Source organism: Brassica oleracea, chromosome C3 (genome assembly GCF_000695525.1).
Source record: "Brassica oleracea var. oleracea cultivar TO1000 chromosome C3, BOL, whole genome shotgun sequence".
Classification (NCBI taxonomy): domain Eukaryota; kingdom Viridiplantae; phylum Streptophyta; class Magnoliopsida; order Brassicales; family Brassicaceae; genus Brassica; species Brassica oleracea.
Window position 1 is genome coordinate 7,221,491 of NC_027750.1, and position 15,471 is coordinate 7,236,961.

General features: G+C 33.2%; 3 protein-coding genes across 6 annotated transcripts; 2 read left to right on the top strand and 1 right to left on the bottom strand.

The window, feature by feature from the left end:
* The first annotated feature begins 6,166 nt into the window (after positions 1-6,166).
* On the top strand, positions 6,167-8,589 carry LOC106329040 (heterogeneous nuclear ribonucleoprotein 1). The gene is made up of 5 exons (XM_013767606.1): positions 6,167-6,456; positions 6,553-6,641; positions 6,778-7,016; positions 7,238-8,303; positions 8,408-8,589. The coding sequence occupies exons 3-5, from the start codon at positions 6,795-6,797 to the stop codon at positions 8,419-8,421; spliced, it is 1,302 nt and encodes a 433-aa protein (XP_013623060.1). The 5' UTR covers positions 6,167-6,456; positions 6,553-6,641; positions 6,778-6,794; the 3' UTR covers positions 8,422-8,589.
* A 1,011-nt stretch (positions 8,590-9,600) lies between these two features.
* On the bottom strand, positions 9,601-12,311 carry LOC106336253. Of its 4 annotated transcripts, none has more exons than XM_013775030.1 (2): positions 12,197-12,311; positions 9,601-10,983 (listed from the first exon to the last, which is right to left on the bottom strand). In XM_013775030.1, exon 2 carries the CDS (start codon positions 10,970-10,972, stop codon positions 9,782-9,784), a length of 1,191 nt encoding a protein of 396 aa, XP_013630484.1. In that variant the 5' UTR covers positions 10,973-10,983; positions 12,197-12,311; the 3' UTR covers positions 9,601-9,781. The 4 variants fall into 4 exon arrangements, with proteins under 4 accessions (XP_013630484.1, XP_013630485.1, XP_013630483.1 ...); XM_013775031.1 differs by lacking the exon at positions 12,197-12,311 and adding an exon at positions 11,785-11,944; XM_013775029.1 differs by lacking the exon at positions 12,197-12,311 and adding an exon at positions 11,657-11,943.
* Positions 12,312-13,418: 1,107 nt separating this feature from the next.
* LOC106332048 (mitochondrial import inner membrane translocase subunit TIM22-3-like) lies at positions 13,419-15,263 on the top strand. Its single transcript, XM_013770504.1, has 5 exons — positions 13,419-13,645; positions 14,220-14,284; positions 14,365-14,437; positions 14,548-14,601; positions 14,845-15,263. The coding sequence occupies exons 1-5, from the start codon at positions 13,462-13,464 to the stop codon at positions 15,093-15,095; spliced, it is 627 nt and encodes a 208-aa protein (XP_013625958.1). The 5' UTR covers positions 13,419-13,461; the 3' UTR covers positions 15,096-15,263.
* Positions 15,264-15,471: the final 208 nt, after the last annotated feature.

Here is a 15,471-nt window from a genome sequence, read left to right on the forward strand (position 1 = left end):
AACAAGTCTTCAAGATCTGAAAAACCTGCATATCAAATTCAAATCTGAAAAACCTGCATATCAAAGACCGTTCAAAGGCTTAAAAACAGAGAGAATGAGTGGAATATTAGATAAATCTACCTTTATAGAACACCCAAAAATACATATATAAAATTAATAGATCTACCTTTAAATGAGTGGAAGATGAGAACCATCTGATTAAAAACCTGTAAAAAAAGGATAGATTAGTGAGAAAGACATGAGACAAAATTGAAAAATTCATATAAAGTTTGGTGTTTTCAAGTCAAAGAGATCAAGGTGGGTTTGGAGAGTTTTAGTTTGAGGAAAAAGTAAGAACTTTATACAACAGAAAGTTACGAAATAAAGAAAAATCAGACATAAAAACTTACCAAAATGCTCAGATCTGTTATGAAAGGGAATGACATGGGAGAAGACTCCGTGAGACGACTTCCAGAAAGTCCAATCGTCTAGCGCATTATATATTAGACGACTAACAGGTAAGTCGTCCCAGACGTCTTCCAGATCTGAAAAACCTGCTAAGTTCAAAGAGATTAGAGAGAGGTTGAAGAGTTTTAGAATGATGAACATTACATTTTTGTTGCAGCTATTTGAGAGAAGGAGAGAGAATGTGTAAATTTTTCTTTATATAGGGAGACAAAAAATCCAGTTAGGTTAAATATTTTTGATTCAGACGACTTTCTAAACGACTTACTTGTAAGTCACCCAAAAGACTTTAATATTTTTAGCGGAAAACTAAATTATTTTTAGCGGAAAACTAAAATAGAAGACCTCCTAGACGACTTACAAGGTTTAAATTATTTAAGCGGGAAAATACTTTTTTCAAAAAATTTAGGCGGAAATATTTTGACGACTTACATGTAAGTCATCTGGTTTAAATTATCCACCAGATGACTTAGTAGTCTAGACCCTAAACATAATCCCTAAACTTAATTAAATAACTAAACACTTCATAAAATCAAATTAAACTTCAAAAGTGTTTACTATACACAAAAATAAACACTTATAGGTAAAAGTTTAATTTTTCAAAAAAAAACATTCAAGCTTTCCAAAATCTAACCCTAAGAATGCGTACAATACTACAACATATGTTGTCAAACCATAAAACCAAAGAATATCATGATTAACTACTTTCACTCATCTATGCTGAAAACTATTCAATTTTATTATATCTTAATTTACATTATATAAAACTATTTATAATTACATGATTTTAATTTTTCACTTGTCAAAATATTTTTTAAAATTTTTATAAATTATTTTTAAGATCAACTACACTAGACAAGTAAGTCTTCTAGATGATTTCCAGCATCTCAGACGACTCAGAAGACTTACTGGGGCTATATTCGTAAAAATAGCTTATGTTTTTTTGTTTGGTCACAAGTGGCTGGCTGTAATTTCACAAGACTTTTACGTTAGTTTTGCATTTGATTCAAGTTTAGATATACTTTTGCAATCAAAGTCGAGTTTTGTGGCATATTTGGCAAATCCCCCATTATTTTTTTATTTATTATATAATTATTGTATTCTGCTTATTTTTGTTTCTGATTTCTAACATGGGTAGTAGAAAATCGGAATTATATGACCAATAAAGTCAGAATTATAACAATAAAGCTTGAGCTATGATTTTCTATTTCCTTTTTATGATTTAGGCTATAAATAGAAAAAAAATGGATCAAACATTACCTATCGAATTGATCAAAGGAATCAAATGAAACAAAAATGTATCTAAGGGTATAAATATAATTTAAACGGATCTAACGGTTAAAAATATATATTTGAAAGGTGAAATTGATACAATGGGTCTAAATATTATACAAAATTATAATTTATATATGCAATAAATGATTTTTAATCAAAATATATATTGACTTAAAATTAGTTATATATATATTGATATTTAATATTAAATATATCTAATTATAAATGACTTAAAATAATTATAATTCTGGGTAAAAAAGTATGACATATTAAGCTTTAATATGAACTAACACATCAGTTTTAAAATATTTAAAGTTTTGACTAATTGTTAAATATCTAAATTTTTATTAGAATATATTTTTATATTAGTTTTAAATTCATACAATTATTTTTATTCACATAGCTTAAACTGAATTGACATATTAAAGTTAGTTAAATAAATCATATATACCAGTTAAACTTGAATTAGAAAATAAATTTAATATATATTAAATATAAATTGAATTAGTTAATTCAAAACAAAACTGTTGAATGGTTATTGTTCTTAAAAGAAACTCTAAGACAGAAAATTAACAATTAGACTGTACAAATAAAATCAAATTAGTAATGAAAGTAAAAGAAACACCAAAAACATTCTATAAATGTTGTGTAGTTACTGTGTAAAGTGCAAACATCAAAGAAAATTAAACAACAATTATTATTGATTATATTTTTCTTAATTTTTACTTATTTTCGTTTATGTTTTGCTTGATTTTATTTATATTTTACTTATTTTGTTCACATATTATGATTTTTGTTGTGAACTAACTGATATCAAATAATTAAACTAGTAGTACTATTACTCTATTAAATATACACCGTAAGAATATTATTATTTTACCTTCAGCATGACTGTGTTTTCCAACCAACAAAACATAGAAAGTACCTAAGAAAATAAAATTAGTTGCATGAATTTTTTATCAATTTTCTTTTACCTAAAGAACATCAACATACTTCAAAAAATATCTACGTCCACATAACCATGACTATAAGTGTTTTTTTAAATCAAAACACTGATAAAAGATTCACTTTTCTAATTTTGTTAGTTATAACGTTTTTACAATTATGAGATACAATTTGTCTTTTTGAACGAGGGGTGATAAAACAAATATGGCTTCCCTCAATACGATAGAAGTTGGATGGCAGGTATAATAATTAATATAATTATTACGTTCTCATTCATTAAATCTGATCTCATTATATATACTAGGTATGTATTCATGTTAGGTCGTAGATATATATTGTCTATTGTGAACTCTAACGAGAATGTTTTCATAGGTTATATATTTTCGTTTCTACTCTGCTTTGCGCCAATTTAAGGCATTCTCATCCTCTTATATAAATAAGGTTGTGAATTTTAGACTTTAAAAATCTTCTTGTCTGTTTATAGACCAACGTTCCTTAATATTTACAAAAGGAGGTCGTCCAAAGGATTCCAAACAATCCCGTATGTGGTTTCGCTGGCCAGTGCAATGATTTACTACGCAAGCAAGACGAACGAAGTGTTGAAATTGACGTACAATGCCTCTTCCGTTGTCTTTCAGATGGTGTACGTACATCACCATTTCCATGGTTTTGAGTATGTGAACGTAAGAATAATTTTATGTAAATTTATTTTAGAAATCAATTTTTTTTCTGGATATAAAAATAATTTTATGATATTATTAAATAAAATAAATTAATTGTATATTTTTCTTAGTTTTATAAATTATAAATGTAAATGTTCTTTTAAAAGCTTCATATGAGAGCACTGACCATAGAGTTTTTGGAGAGCATTAACATTTAACAAATGTTTTTTTAAATGTTTTTCAAACAAATGTTGATTGGATAATGTAGAGCATAATGCTAATGCTCTACCAATCAAGGTCTAACTCTTATGTAGTGAAACACTCAACAACTTTCTTGATGACCAAGTTTAGTGATGGCTCAGCTGTTGCTTGTCTAGTTTCTGTAAGAGAATTTTCATGTTTACCACTTTGTTGATACCACTATTTATGTTTACCACCAATAAAGTGACATTTTCAAAATATTTTTCATTAAGAAGCGAAAAACTCTTACACCCTTGATTTATATATATATATAATAAATAATTATTTAAATAAATAAAAAATAGTAATAATTTTTTTATGTTTTCGTATTATACTTTTTCAAATTTGAACATCTTACAAATTTTATTTGATTTTTTTTTTCGAATTTTTTTTCAAAATTTCTTTTTGAAATCCAAAAATTTCTTTTTGAAACTATTTTCAAAAAATTTTAAAAATTTTTTGAGTGTTTATTTATATATTTTGTTGAAATCCTAAATTTCACATTTCAAAATTTTTATCCTACCCCTCAACTCTAAACCCTAAGTCTAGATTAGTTAACCATATGATTATAAATATATATTTTTTAATGAGGGTAAAATGGTTAGCGTAAATATAAAAAGTGTTATTATGAATGTTTTGGCAATTTCTTTTCTGTAATAAACTTATCTCTAAACCATACATTTATGTTATTGATAACTGTGGGTCACGAGTGATCACTGATCGGATACAACGATACAATACACTAAATCTAAGTAGAGAAATGCTGATTTTATTTAAATCTTAATTACATGACAATATCATGTGAAAGTAAAAAAAAATGATGAAACAAGAAAATGTCTATTGGAACAAATGGGAAATCAAACTTGCCATGAGTAGTTGAGTTGGTTATGTTGATGATATATGGGACCTATATAAGCTAGAGAAAAACAAAAGAAGAGTCATTCTTATTTATATATATGCTTAAATCTATATAGTTACTGGCTCCTTTTTTTTTTGAACTAATTTTTAGTTACTGGCTCCTTGTATCAGTGAATTTGAGTCTGTGTTTAGTTTTGAGTGTTGAAGAATGAAGATTATCTGATGTATTTCTCGTCTTTTGATTCCTTCTTGCAGGGACATTATTTCAATGCTGAATGTCTAATTAAATTCTTTTATGTTGCCTCACAATCATAAAACGATCAAAGACGGTGCGAAAATGTGTGGTGTTACTGGTGTATCATAAAAAAATTAGGGTAGAAAGAAAATGTTAAACAAATCTAAAAAGGTTGTTCTCGCAAGTTGATAAAGCTTACAACAATTTTAAAAGGAGAAAGGAATCAAAAAGAGAAACGTTACTATAATATTATTTTTTTTGTCGTAAACGTTACTATAATATTTAAAACGACAACTTTGCATGAAAAATTAAAATTCCAAAAAGTTGTTGTCCTTCGCATAATCACACACCACCACCATCATGTTACACCAAGAAAACAGTTGTTTCAATCTAGCATAACTATATAAAAATTATACTTTTAATAGATATCTAGTAACCACGAATTACACTTAGTTGTTTCCTATTTATTTATAATTTAATATATACAATAATATTATTATTTAATGGAAATGCACTGTCATCTTACGAACCAATATTTTTTTGAACAGTTCTGATTTATTGACAACATATAATGATAATTTTAAAAATATTAAGGCATCACTAAATGTGAGTTGTCTATAAGACTAGTATCAAGAACTCCACAATGTTGCAAGAGGTGATAATTGTTTGTTTATAATGCGTCCCTTATTAGATACTCAATAAACATCATTATACCAGAAAGATCCTTTTGGCTAGTCTTTGCCTACACACAAGACAAGTTGTACATGTATTAAGGTACCTTTATTCTCCATCCAATGAACGATGGTTATTTTATATCATGATACCATTCTCACAGTTTTTGTTGTCTACACAAAAAGTTCGTTTCAGTTGCAATAAAGTTCTGAATTCGAGATGTCAGGATTCGAGTCAGAACTCTGACACCGCTTATATATATAGAATCAAGGTACCTAAACATTACTACATATGGCTGACTCACAATTATGGTTACTCAGATTATAAACCATTTTTCTAGGAAATGACATTGAATGTAGTGTTAGAAAAACATTGTTTAGGAAAAAATATAAAAATGAAAACAAACAAGTTATCGTGCTTTTAAAGTTTGTAATGAAAAATGACATTAACTGAAAAATGTTGAATAACAACTTAGTCTTCTTTAACAATATTGTAAAATATTTAAAAAAGCTAATTAAATAAAAAATCTCAAAATTTTCTATATTTTATTTGGAAAAGTTAGGTCACATATACATGATATTATGGGTCTCCATGATAGTAATATTTTAGTCATATTTGAGAAATATATTTAATACTATCAACTATCTCATCAGTTGCATTCAATTTAAGCTTAAACATGCCTTTGTTTTATTTATTTATTTTAAAATTCAGTTATATTTTCTTTTTGGGACAAATAATTCAGTTATACTTATATATAGACTTGAAAATTGTATAAAAATTATAAAAGAAGGAAGTCGTCATCAATCTTCTGTCATTTCTCATAATAAGGACCCTCTCTCCCTCTCTTACAAATCCCCCCAAAAAGATGCTTAAACCATAAGAAAGCCAAATCTCAAATCTTTTTGCCTTAATATTAGACTATTTAATCTCTACTATTAATTAATTACCAAAGAAATCTTCCTAATGGAGTATTTAGGAAAACCATTTACAGGTATCAAAAGGAAAGGTTTTTAATAACTTTGAAAGAGAGAGAGAGAGAAGAGATGTTCTTAAAAGGATGAATGAACAAAACATCCTCTGTTTCTCTCTATTCACATTTCCTCATCTGGGTCTTCTCCATTAATGGTGATTCTTTCTTCTTTTTCTAAAAGTTTAAATTCTTTCTTTCGGGGTTTTTTGGTTTTATGATTCTGATGATGATGATGCATTTTTTTTTTTCAGATTTCAAGAACATCCAATTTCACCATTTGATCAGGACAAGAACAAATACAACAAGATCAGGTTCCGTCTTAGATTTTCAGACAACAAAAGTATGTTCCACGTCTTTGCTTTTTTTTTTTTTTTTTTTTTTTTTTTTTTTTTTTTTTTTTTTTTTTTTTTTTTTTTTTTTTCAGTTTCATCTGAGACGACGCTTGCGATTGAAGTTGTTGTTTGGATTGTGTATAGGCAGGAGGAGCTAAGAGATGGAGTCGGATCTAGGGAAGCTCTTCATTGGTGGGATATCATGGGACACAGATGAAGAAAGGCTAAGAGAGTATTTCACCAACTATGGAGATGTCGTTGAAGCTGTGATCATGAGAGACCGTGCCACGGGACGTGCACGTGGCTTTGGATTCATCGTGTTTGCTGATCCCAGCGTTGCAGAGAGAGTCATCTTGGAGAAACACATCATCGATGGCCGCACGGTACCTTCTTTTTAACTTTCTTGTCCATAGAAAAAGCTCAGATCTTAGCAGAATCTTCTATGAAATGCACAGTAGACTGTACGAAGTGTAGGAACTCAAATTCTACGATAGGTCAAACTGAATAATTGTAAAGCATTTGCATAAATAAATCCATAAATATATAAATACTGATAGACACTATTTCCTTAATTCTGTAAACGTCCGGCGTTTGTTTTTTCCAGGTTGAGGCGAAGAAGGCTGTGCCACGAGATGATCATCAACAGGTGATGAAACGACACGCTAGTCCTATACACCTTATGTCACCTCTCCATGGTGGTGGCAACAGGACAAAGAAGATCTTTGTAGGAGGTTTACCGTCTAGCATTACAGAAACGGAGTTCAAGAACTACTTTGATCAGTTTGGTACAATTGCTGATGTTGTGGTGATGTATGACCACAACACGCAGAGGCCAAGAGGGTTTGGCTTCATTACATTTGACTCTGATGATGCTGTTGATAGAGTTCTCCACAAGACCTTCCATGAGCTCAATGGGAAGCTAGTTGAGGTCAAAAGAGCTGTTCCCAAAGAGGTTTCGCTTGTTTCCAACACCCGAAGCCCTCTTCCTGGTGCTGGTTATGGTGGCAGCTATGGAGGTGGGTTTAATAGGATGTCTGTTAATAATAGCTACTTCAACAACTTTGCTCCTGCTTCTGGTTATTACAACAATCTAGGAGGCTCTGTTGGTGGTCGGTTTAGTCCTGTTATTGGTAGCGGTAGATTGAATCATGAGTTGAACTTGAACTTGAATCCACGCTATGATGGAATAACGTTTAACCGGTTCCCTAACAACCCTTACTTCAACAACGCTTCTCCAAGCCGTTACACCTCTCCAATTGGACAGAACAGAACCGAGTCTCACTACAGTTCTAGCAACATAGACTTGTGGGGGAACAGAACTGACAATGCAGAACCCGGATGGAACTTGAATGTGTCTAGTGGAAACAACAGAGGGAACTGGGGACTTCCTTCTTCTGCTGTTGGTAATGATAACAATGGTTATGGAAGAAACTTTGAGACAGGCTCTGGACTTTCTGCTTCCCCTTTTGAAGGTTCTATAGGAAACTTGTACAGAGGCGGTTCTGTTTACAGTGACTCAATGTGGCGGCAACAGCAGCAGCAGCTACCACCACAGTCTTCTCAAGAGATAGACGCTTTCTCTTACGGTTATGACATTGACAATGTGGGCTCAGACCCATCTGCAAATGACTCAGAAAGTTACAATGTTGGAAATAGACAAACTAATAGAGGTAAACGACACTAATAAGTTTCCTGGTTCTCATAAGACTTTCTTTTGTTGACTTTGATTACATTTGATCGAGATTTTAATGGTTCTGATCTGTGTTTTCCTTAGGTATTGAGGCATAGGTTATCAAAACTGAAAGAAACAGCTATACATTGCAGTTTGAAGAGGTTCTTGTGACAAAGGAAACCAACTTTGTTGATAACAGTTTTTGTGTTCTTATATAAAGATAAGATTGTAGCAGCAGTAAAAGATACAACAACATGAATGAGTGAAGATTTGCTTTCAATGTTCTTCTCAAAAGCCTTTTTTTTTAATAGGAATAACCAAACAAAGATCCTGGACTTTTCGATCAAGATTCTTCAGGGTTCTTCTGTGCTCTGTTTTGTAATTTTACTTTTTGTTGTCTCCTTATTTTCCAATGGAATTGTTCATGAATATTTCGTTAATATGTTGTAAGAATATGACTATTTTGTTGCATATTCCATCAATGAGATATATTTACTTTGGTTTATTTTCTTTTAAAATTTTTTTTGTCAACTTTTAAATTTATTATTTGTGGAAGAAAATTTATGAAAACTCTTTTTACTTTTAGATATTTTTTTCAGGTAAATAAACTGTAGTTTTCCATACTCGATTAGGAAATAAACTAAAGATAGAAAGGGTCAGATAAACAGAATAGACGAATTTTTCTAAGAAAAAAGTTGATAAACCAATAAAAAGTTTGAGAACATGCAGTAGACACTAGATACACACTGACACACAGGTCCCAGTAACAAAGAGTCTGTCAAATGTTATTTAAATGCTATATACATGTGCAAACGGCATATGATCACCAAAGCCAATGAAGTTATCCAAGTTCCCCTCCGATGCTTGCTACTTTGCTAGCTAGCTACAAAACACAAAGAAAATGTTAGAGAAAGTAGTTAGTGAAAACCATTTTCATTCACTGTTACCCCTGTGATAATCTTTAAATCCTTACCAATATTACAGTTGGATCCCTTCATTATTTTTACCACAATAGTGCAAAGACAAAAAAAAAAAGCATCTTTTAAAAATCCTATGAAAGAGACATTTCAACTAACCAAAGAACATGCAACCATTTGTTTTCAGAAAGCTGAATCATTGGACCATTTGCCTCTCTCCCCACCTATGGGACCTCCTCTTGATGGTCATACAGAAAAAAAATGGGTCCAGAGAGTGACAATCACAACACATGATGATTGTCCTAATAATTAAGCAATCTTAGCATTACTCACTAAGCTTCAGAGATTCTTGTGGATGTTAAAAAATAAGCATTTCAGGAAGAGAAAAACAAACATGATTAGGCAACAGACGTTTCTAAATAGTACAAAGGCTAGTGATACATAATAATAACTTCACATCAACTAAAGCATGGGAGTTTCAACATCAAATAGTAACATTATAAAATTACATCATTAGGAGATTAGTCTTTCTTGCCTCTGAACTTGATAAAAGAGATGCTCAGAAGAAAGCCCTGCTCCCGTAGAACACACGAGATCCTTTGTTGCTCTTTGGTGTTGGCAGCTTCTGAGAAACATCAGAGCTTGAATCCTCTGACTTTGTTGGGCTATCAATGTCCAGAGGAAGCTTCATCTTAGCCAGTGAATCAGAAAACTGCTGCATGCTTTTCATGTACATGTCTACTATATCCTGCTGCACCACCTTTGACTCTGTCTCAACCCTCACACTGACAATAGGTTTCACAATCTTCTCCTCTGATGTCTCAGCTGAAGCCTCGCTCTCTGACTCCTGAGAATCCGCTTTGGAGTTCACAAGAGAGAGATGATCATGGTTTGGTGTCTCTGTGGCTGAGTGAGCTGAAGCGTGAGGAGAAGCGTCTCCATTTGTTGCATTGCTGATCTCAGGTGAATCTTGCTTCATTACATGTTTCTCAGTATCAGAAGTAACCAAGCTGTCTGAAGTTTCTGACTCAATAGTGGAAGAGGACATCTCAAAATACTCAGAAACCATCTTCTCGTTTTCATTTGCAACATTAGGATCCGGAAACTCTATCTTCTCCAACTCATCCGGAACTGATTCAGACCCTTCTTGTCTCTTGCCACTTTGATCATCAACAGAAACAGCTGGAAAAGCCATCACTTCAGGGTAGGAACCATTGTAGGAGAGAGACAACTGAACAAAACCAGCTGGAGAATGGTACAGATCAGTGGAAGAAAGAGAGAACTCTTTCTCAAGTTTCCCATTCTTGAAGAGGAGTTCAGACATAGGAACCAAAGTAAAACCAAGAAGCTGGTCTTCGAGATAGTTCTTCACCCTACTCATCATGTAAATCTCACACTTGAGGGAAGCGTCTAAAGCCCTGACGTCAAGCTTGACTTTGTCGTCAAAAACAGGATTCCTCCCACCTCCGTTGATGATTTTGGTGGAGACAGACTTTGCAGGATCACTTGTGAGGCAAAGCTTGGCGTACACGTCTTGCTTGTGGTAGATACAGATGTTCTGGATGTCTCTTGCTTGATGCACATAAACCTCAAGAGTACCAACAAGTTCTTGTTGGCCGCAGCTGATGGAATCTTTTCCATTGGGTTTAGTGCCGTTTGATTGATTTCTAGAGCTCTGCACAGAAGCTGAGTTGTCATTCTCTGGCTCACCAGTCTTGAATGGTGAAACAACAGATTGTGGGGAGTCCATAAGAAACAATCCTGCAAAAAACAAAAAAGGCCAAAAAAGTTGTGATTTGCTTAACTGTGTCTAACAGACTCAACGGCTATAAGAACTGAACACAGAGAGTAAGTGTTTATAGGAGGTTATGAAAACAAATCACAAAGGTAAAGTAACTGAAAGATCAATTCTTAAGATAGAGATTTGGAAAAAAAAACCACAGACTGAAAGATCAAACACCAACCAAAAGGACAGTTAGATGTCAAAATCAGAGTTGAAAACTTTGAAGAGTTTCTCTCTTTCATGCTTTTAGCCCAAGCTAAGCTCAGCAGAGCAATGAAACAAAAGATCTTCCCAATAGATTCTAACTCATAATAAAATCGCTCGAAATTCAATAAGGACCCCAACAACAATCAACACAGCCAAAATCCACAGATCAAGTTCAGACAACAACGTAAGACCTAACTAGAGATATGTTTAAGTACGAGTCTTGATTTCAATTCAAACTCTAAACCAAGTCAAACTATCCATGAGAGGGTTCAATAAATAAAGTAATAGACTTTATCTTAGTGACAACAACGGACGACCTAACTGAAAGTTTCAAACTTTTTTGCTTGATCCAATCAGACAAGAGAGCAAAAATTCAAAACTATTGTCACAGCTCCCACTCAACTTAACACAAAGAAGGTGTGATTACTCCAAAATAAAACTTGCCTTAAATCCAGAACCGAGCTCTGATCCACAACTAGGTAAGAAGAGAAGGCAGCTGATTTGTCTAAACAGAGAAACCCAAAAAAAGAAAAAACTTAAAACAAAAGAAAAAGGAGAGTAAAAAGACAAACTCGTAGTTGTACTCGTGTAAGAAGATGAACAACAAGCAAGCAAGCATGTGAGTTCACTTAAGAAAGTTAGAAACAAACACAACAGTTTTCAAAACGGAGACTTTAAATGCAAAACCGTTGAAAAAGAAAGATTGGAACTTTAGGGGTCGTCGGCTGCGAGAAATATATATATATATATATATATATATATAGAGAGAGAGAGAGAAGGTTTAGGGTTTTGGCACATTCACTTCTATGGCGGACCACTAAAGAAAGTAGTGGGGTCATAGTCACAAAATTCAACTGTTTCGGCTGTGAAAAAAAAAAAGTAGATTGAAAGTTTAAAAAAGCTTTTCTATGAGACCGTTAAATAAAAAAAAAAGGAAGATCGTAAAAGCTTTCAATGATACTTCACGCGGATGAAATCACTTACAGGAGCTGTTTGGAAGAAGGAAAGCTGTGAGCTTTTGGCTGGCAAAAGCGTTAATGGAAGTCTTGCTGTGTTGCTGCTGCTGGTTTTGTAATTTGCCAAATATTATCCGCCAAAGTTAAATTATTAAAAGAATAAAAGATAGCAGAGAGCGTTTTCATTTCTTTTTAATGGGCTCCTTTGGGCCCACTCGTGAGTTTCTAGCACAGCATATCAATTATCAAGTGATTCTCAATCACATGATCTCTAATTATGTTTCTTCTTCTTCTCTATCACAAATATTGTTTTTTCTTTGATAAATGAGTGGATATGAATGCATGACTACACAGGTTAAAGTTGGATATGATATTAAAAAGTATTGATTTTTTGAAGATATGTAGAACCCACAAGAAAGCTAAAATGATATAAAAAGATCCGAAAGTGCTGTTTCTTTTTTAACTTTGTATATTGTCATCATTCATGAGTTAAATATCATTTTTTTCCTTTTCTTTTTACAATTATTGGTTCTACTTCTATATGTTTTTGATGCCACATTTTTCAAAATGTAATTGCTAACATTATAAAATAAAAATGTCACCATCATCTGGATGCCTGCTCTTTCCTTTTAGTTGCTTAAAATCTTAAATTCAATTTTATTAACTCAGAAATCAACTTTTCCCCTAACTCCAAATTATTGTTAATTTATTCTCCATCCTCACATATTTATATCTATCATAAGGAAAAAAAAAAATAACCTAGTCACTTGCAATGAACTAAACCTGAAAGACTGAAATTGATTTGTGCAGGGACGGTGACTTTTTGGGTTAACATGGACGGTGCAGCTATTCCCGGGTTTATATATTTATTGGTTAATGAAATCAATTTCTTAAATGAAACAAATTTGGAAAAAAAATATTTGAAAATTTGGAATACCGAAATAATTCGAAAAAAAGAAAGCCTTGTAAGCTACAACAATAACACATTGTTAATTTCTTTTCTATATCGAGCCTAAAAAACATATTTCAGAAATACTAAAATCTAAAATTTGAAATGGAACCGGATTGAAACCAGAAAGTATAGGGGTAAAAAAAAAAAAAAATCTAAGAAATGGACTGGACAGTCTACTGTGTACTGTCTAGTTCTAGTGGGCTCTCCCTAGAGACCCGATAGCTTTATTTGAGGCCCAACAAAGGCCCATAAATACTGTTTGCCTACAGGTGGAAAAGTAAACCAGGAGAAAATAAATTCAGATAGAAAAGCGAAAACTATCTTCAGCTTCAGAGGCTTTCATGGCGGCCATGGATTCTTCAGACGTCGATTCAGATTCAAACCATAACACCAACGCTAATGATGTGACGGTGACCAATCACGAATCTTCCAATGCATTGGCAATTCCTTCGCCGGCCGTTTGTCTCGTCCGTTTCGCCGGAGATGCTGCTGGCGGCGCCGTCATGGGGTCTGTATTCGGATATGGTGATATTTCTAATTCGTTTACTCATACCGTGTGGTCTTGTATGTGCTCGTTGTGGATGATTCTCTGCTTCGTCTTGCTCGGGAGTGAGGTTTATTTGAACTCGAACAGAGTACTTGAGCTAGCGAGTATAGATTTTCCGATGGGTTTTTGTATCTGATTAATCTCCCAAGTTTCTCTAAATCTCGAGACTGATGAGGTTCTTGAGGAGTAGCAATAGTGTGTGTGTGTGTGTGTGTAGTAGACTACTTCTTTGGCATAGCTTTTCTGTAGAAGAACATTACTCAAGATTATGAGATTCTTCATTTTTCATTTGAGTTAGCTTAGCTTTATCCGTATGCTTTCATTAATTGTTGGGATCTAATGACTGGAGGAACAGCTAGATTGCTTGAGTTAGGGACAAACATGGTCTATGTAGACTTCATTGGTGTTGCTTGAGCTTTGTTTATGATTTGCAGTTAGTTTAGCTAAGCTTTCTGTGTTGACTTGGATTAAGTGACTGGAGAGGATCTGTTTATGTGCTTGTTTTTGTCTGATGAAACCATGAATCTCACGGAAATAAGTTGGGGTTTCCAGGTTCCGGATTGTTTAAGAAGAAAGGGTTTAAGGGATCATTTGCTGATGCGGGTCAGTCTGCTAAGGTGACTAAATTTTGAGGTCTTATGAATTGAGTATGTTCATTGGAACTTCACAGAATAACTTTTGTTTTTTTCCTTGTTAGACTTTTGCGGTTTTATCAGGAGTACACACTTTGGTTGTTTGCCTTCTGAAAAAACTGCGTGGGAAAGATGATGGTGAGACTCTTTAGTCTTTAAGACGCTTCTTCTTCTTGTCCCTTCTCACTTGTACGATATAATATCGATGCATAGTCACTTCTTCGTTTTATATGATCTTCTATTTGCAGCGATTAACGTTGGAGTTGCTGGTTGCTGCACTGGACTTGCTCTTAGTTTCCCCGGTAAGAACTAGTATAACATTTCTAAACTCATATCCCGGCATTTTTGCAAGTGTTTTATCTGCTCTATTCCTTCGCAATTAAGATGATAAACTCTCTGACCTATTTACGTTTTATAAAGATCTAATTATTATCAGGCTATTGACTTAGAAAAAATTAGCATAGAGATATAACTTCGTGTTGAACTAAAGAACAAAGATGCATTGCCGAGCTAACAACGAGTTTTGATGATCGTGTGTGTTGCAGGTGCACCACAAGCAATGCTACAGAGCTGTCTCACTTTTGGAGCCTTTTCTTTCATCCTTGAAGGACTCAACAAAAGACAAACAGCTTTGGCTCACTCTGTCTCGCCGAGGCATGATCAGAGCAGAATTCTCAAAGATGAGTTACCGCTCTCTTTGGCTCTCCCACTCCGTGAAGAAATCAAAGGAGCTTTCTCTTCTTTCTGCGACTCTTTAACAAAACACAAGAAGCTCGCATTTCCCCGCGCACGTTGAGTTTTTCTGTATCTTGCCAACCTCTTGTAATGACTTTTTGTAGATGTTGAAAACAGATGAAAATGGATTTGCAGCTTGAGCCAATGAGAAATAGAGATGCTTGTCTTTTTCAGACTATATAACAAATAGTGCTCGGATCTAATACCATTGATTATTTACCATAGTGAATGACAAAGAAACAGTCCTTTGCTTGTAAGTTGTAACCAAAAAGCGCTTTGGAACAGTAACTAACGACCTTTGTAAGAAGCACAAGGTCTTAGATCTTCTCAAATGGTCTCTCTTCTTCATCTCATCATCAGGTTAACTGAACCAAAGATTTGTTAACAATTTAATTTATGGAACTTTCAACTTTTCCAACGATTTGTTAAGACTGTAA

What these genes read in the sequence shown, in the direction of transcription:
- LOC106332048 (XM_013770504.1), top strand. Translation starts at nt 13,462, where the DNA reads ATGGCGGCCATGGATTCTTCAGACGTCGATTCAGATTCAAACCATAAC. An exon ending in GGGGTCTGTATTCGGATATG is followed by an intron (nt 13,646 to 14,219) that starts GTGATATTTCTA and finishes TGGGGTTTCCAG; the next exon opens with GTTCCGGATTGTTTAAGAAG. An exon ending in ATGCGGGTCAGTCTGCTAAG is followed by an intron (nt 14,285 to 14,364) that starts GTGACTAAATTT and finishes TTTCCTTGTTAG; the next exon opens with ACTTTTGCGGTTTTATCAGG.
- LOC106336253 (XM_013775028.1), bottom strand. Translation starts at nt 11,247, where the DNA reads ATGAAAGAGAGAAACTCTTCAAAGTTTTCAACTCTGATTTTGACATCT. An exon ending in GACATCTAACTGTCCTTTTG is followed by an intron (nt 10,984 to 11,186) that starts GTTGGTGTTTGA and finishes TGTTTTTTGCAG; the next exon opens with GATTGTTTCTTATGGACTCC.
- LOC106329040 (XM_013767606.1), top strand. Translation starts at nt 6,795, where the DNA reads ATGGAGTCGGATCTAGGGAAGCTCTTCATTGGTGGGATATCATGGGAC. An exon ending in ACATCATCGATGGCCGCACG is followed by an intron (nt 7,017 to 7,237) that starts GTACCTTCTTTT and finishes TGTTTTTTCCAG; the next exon opens with GTTGAGGCGAAGAAGGCTGT.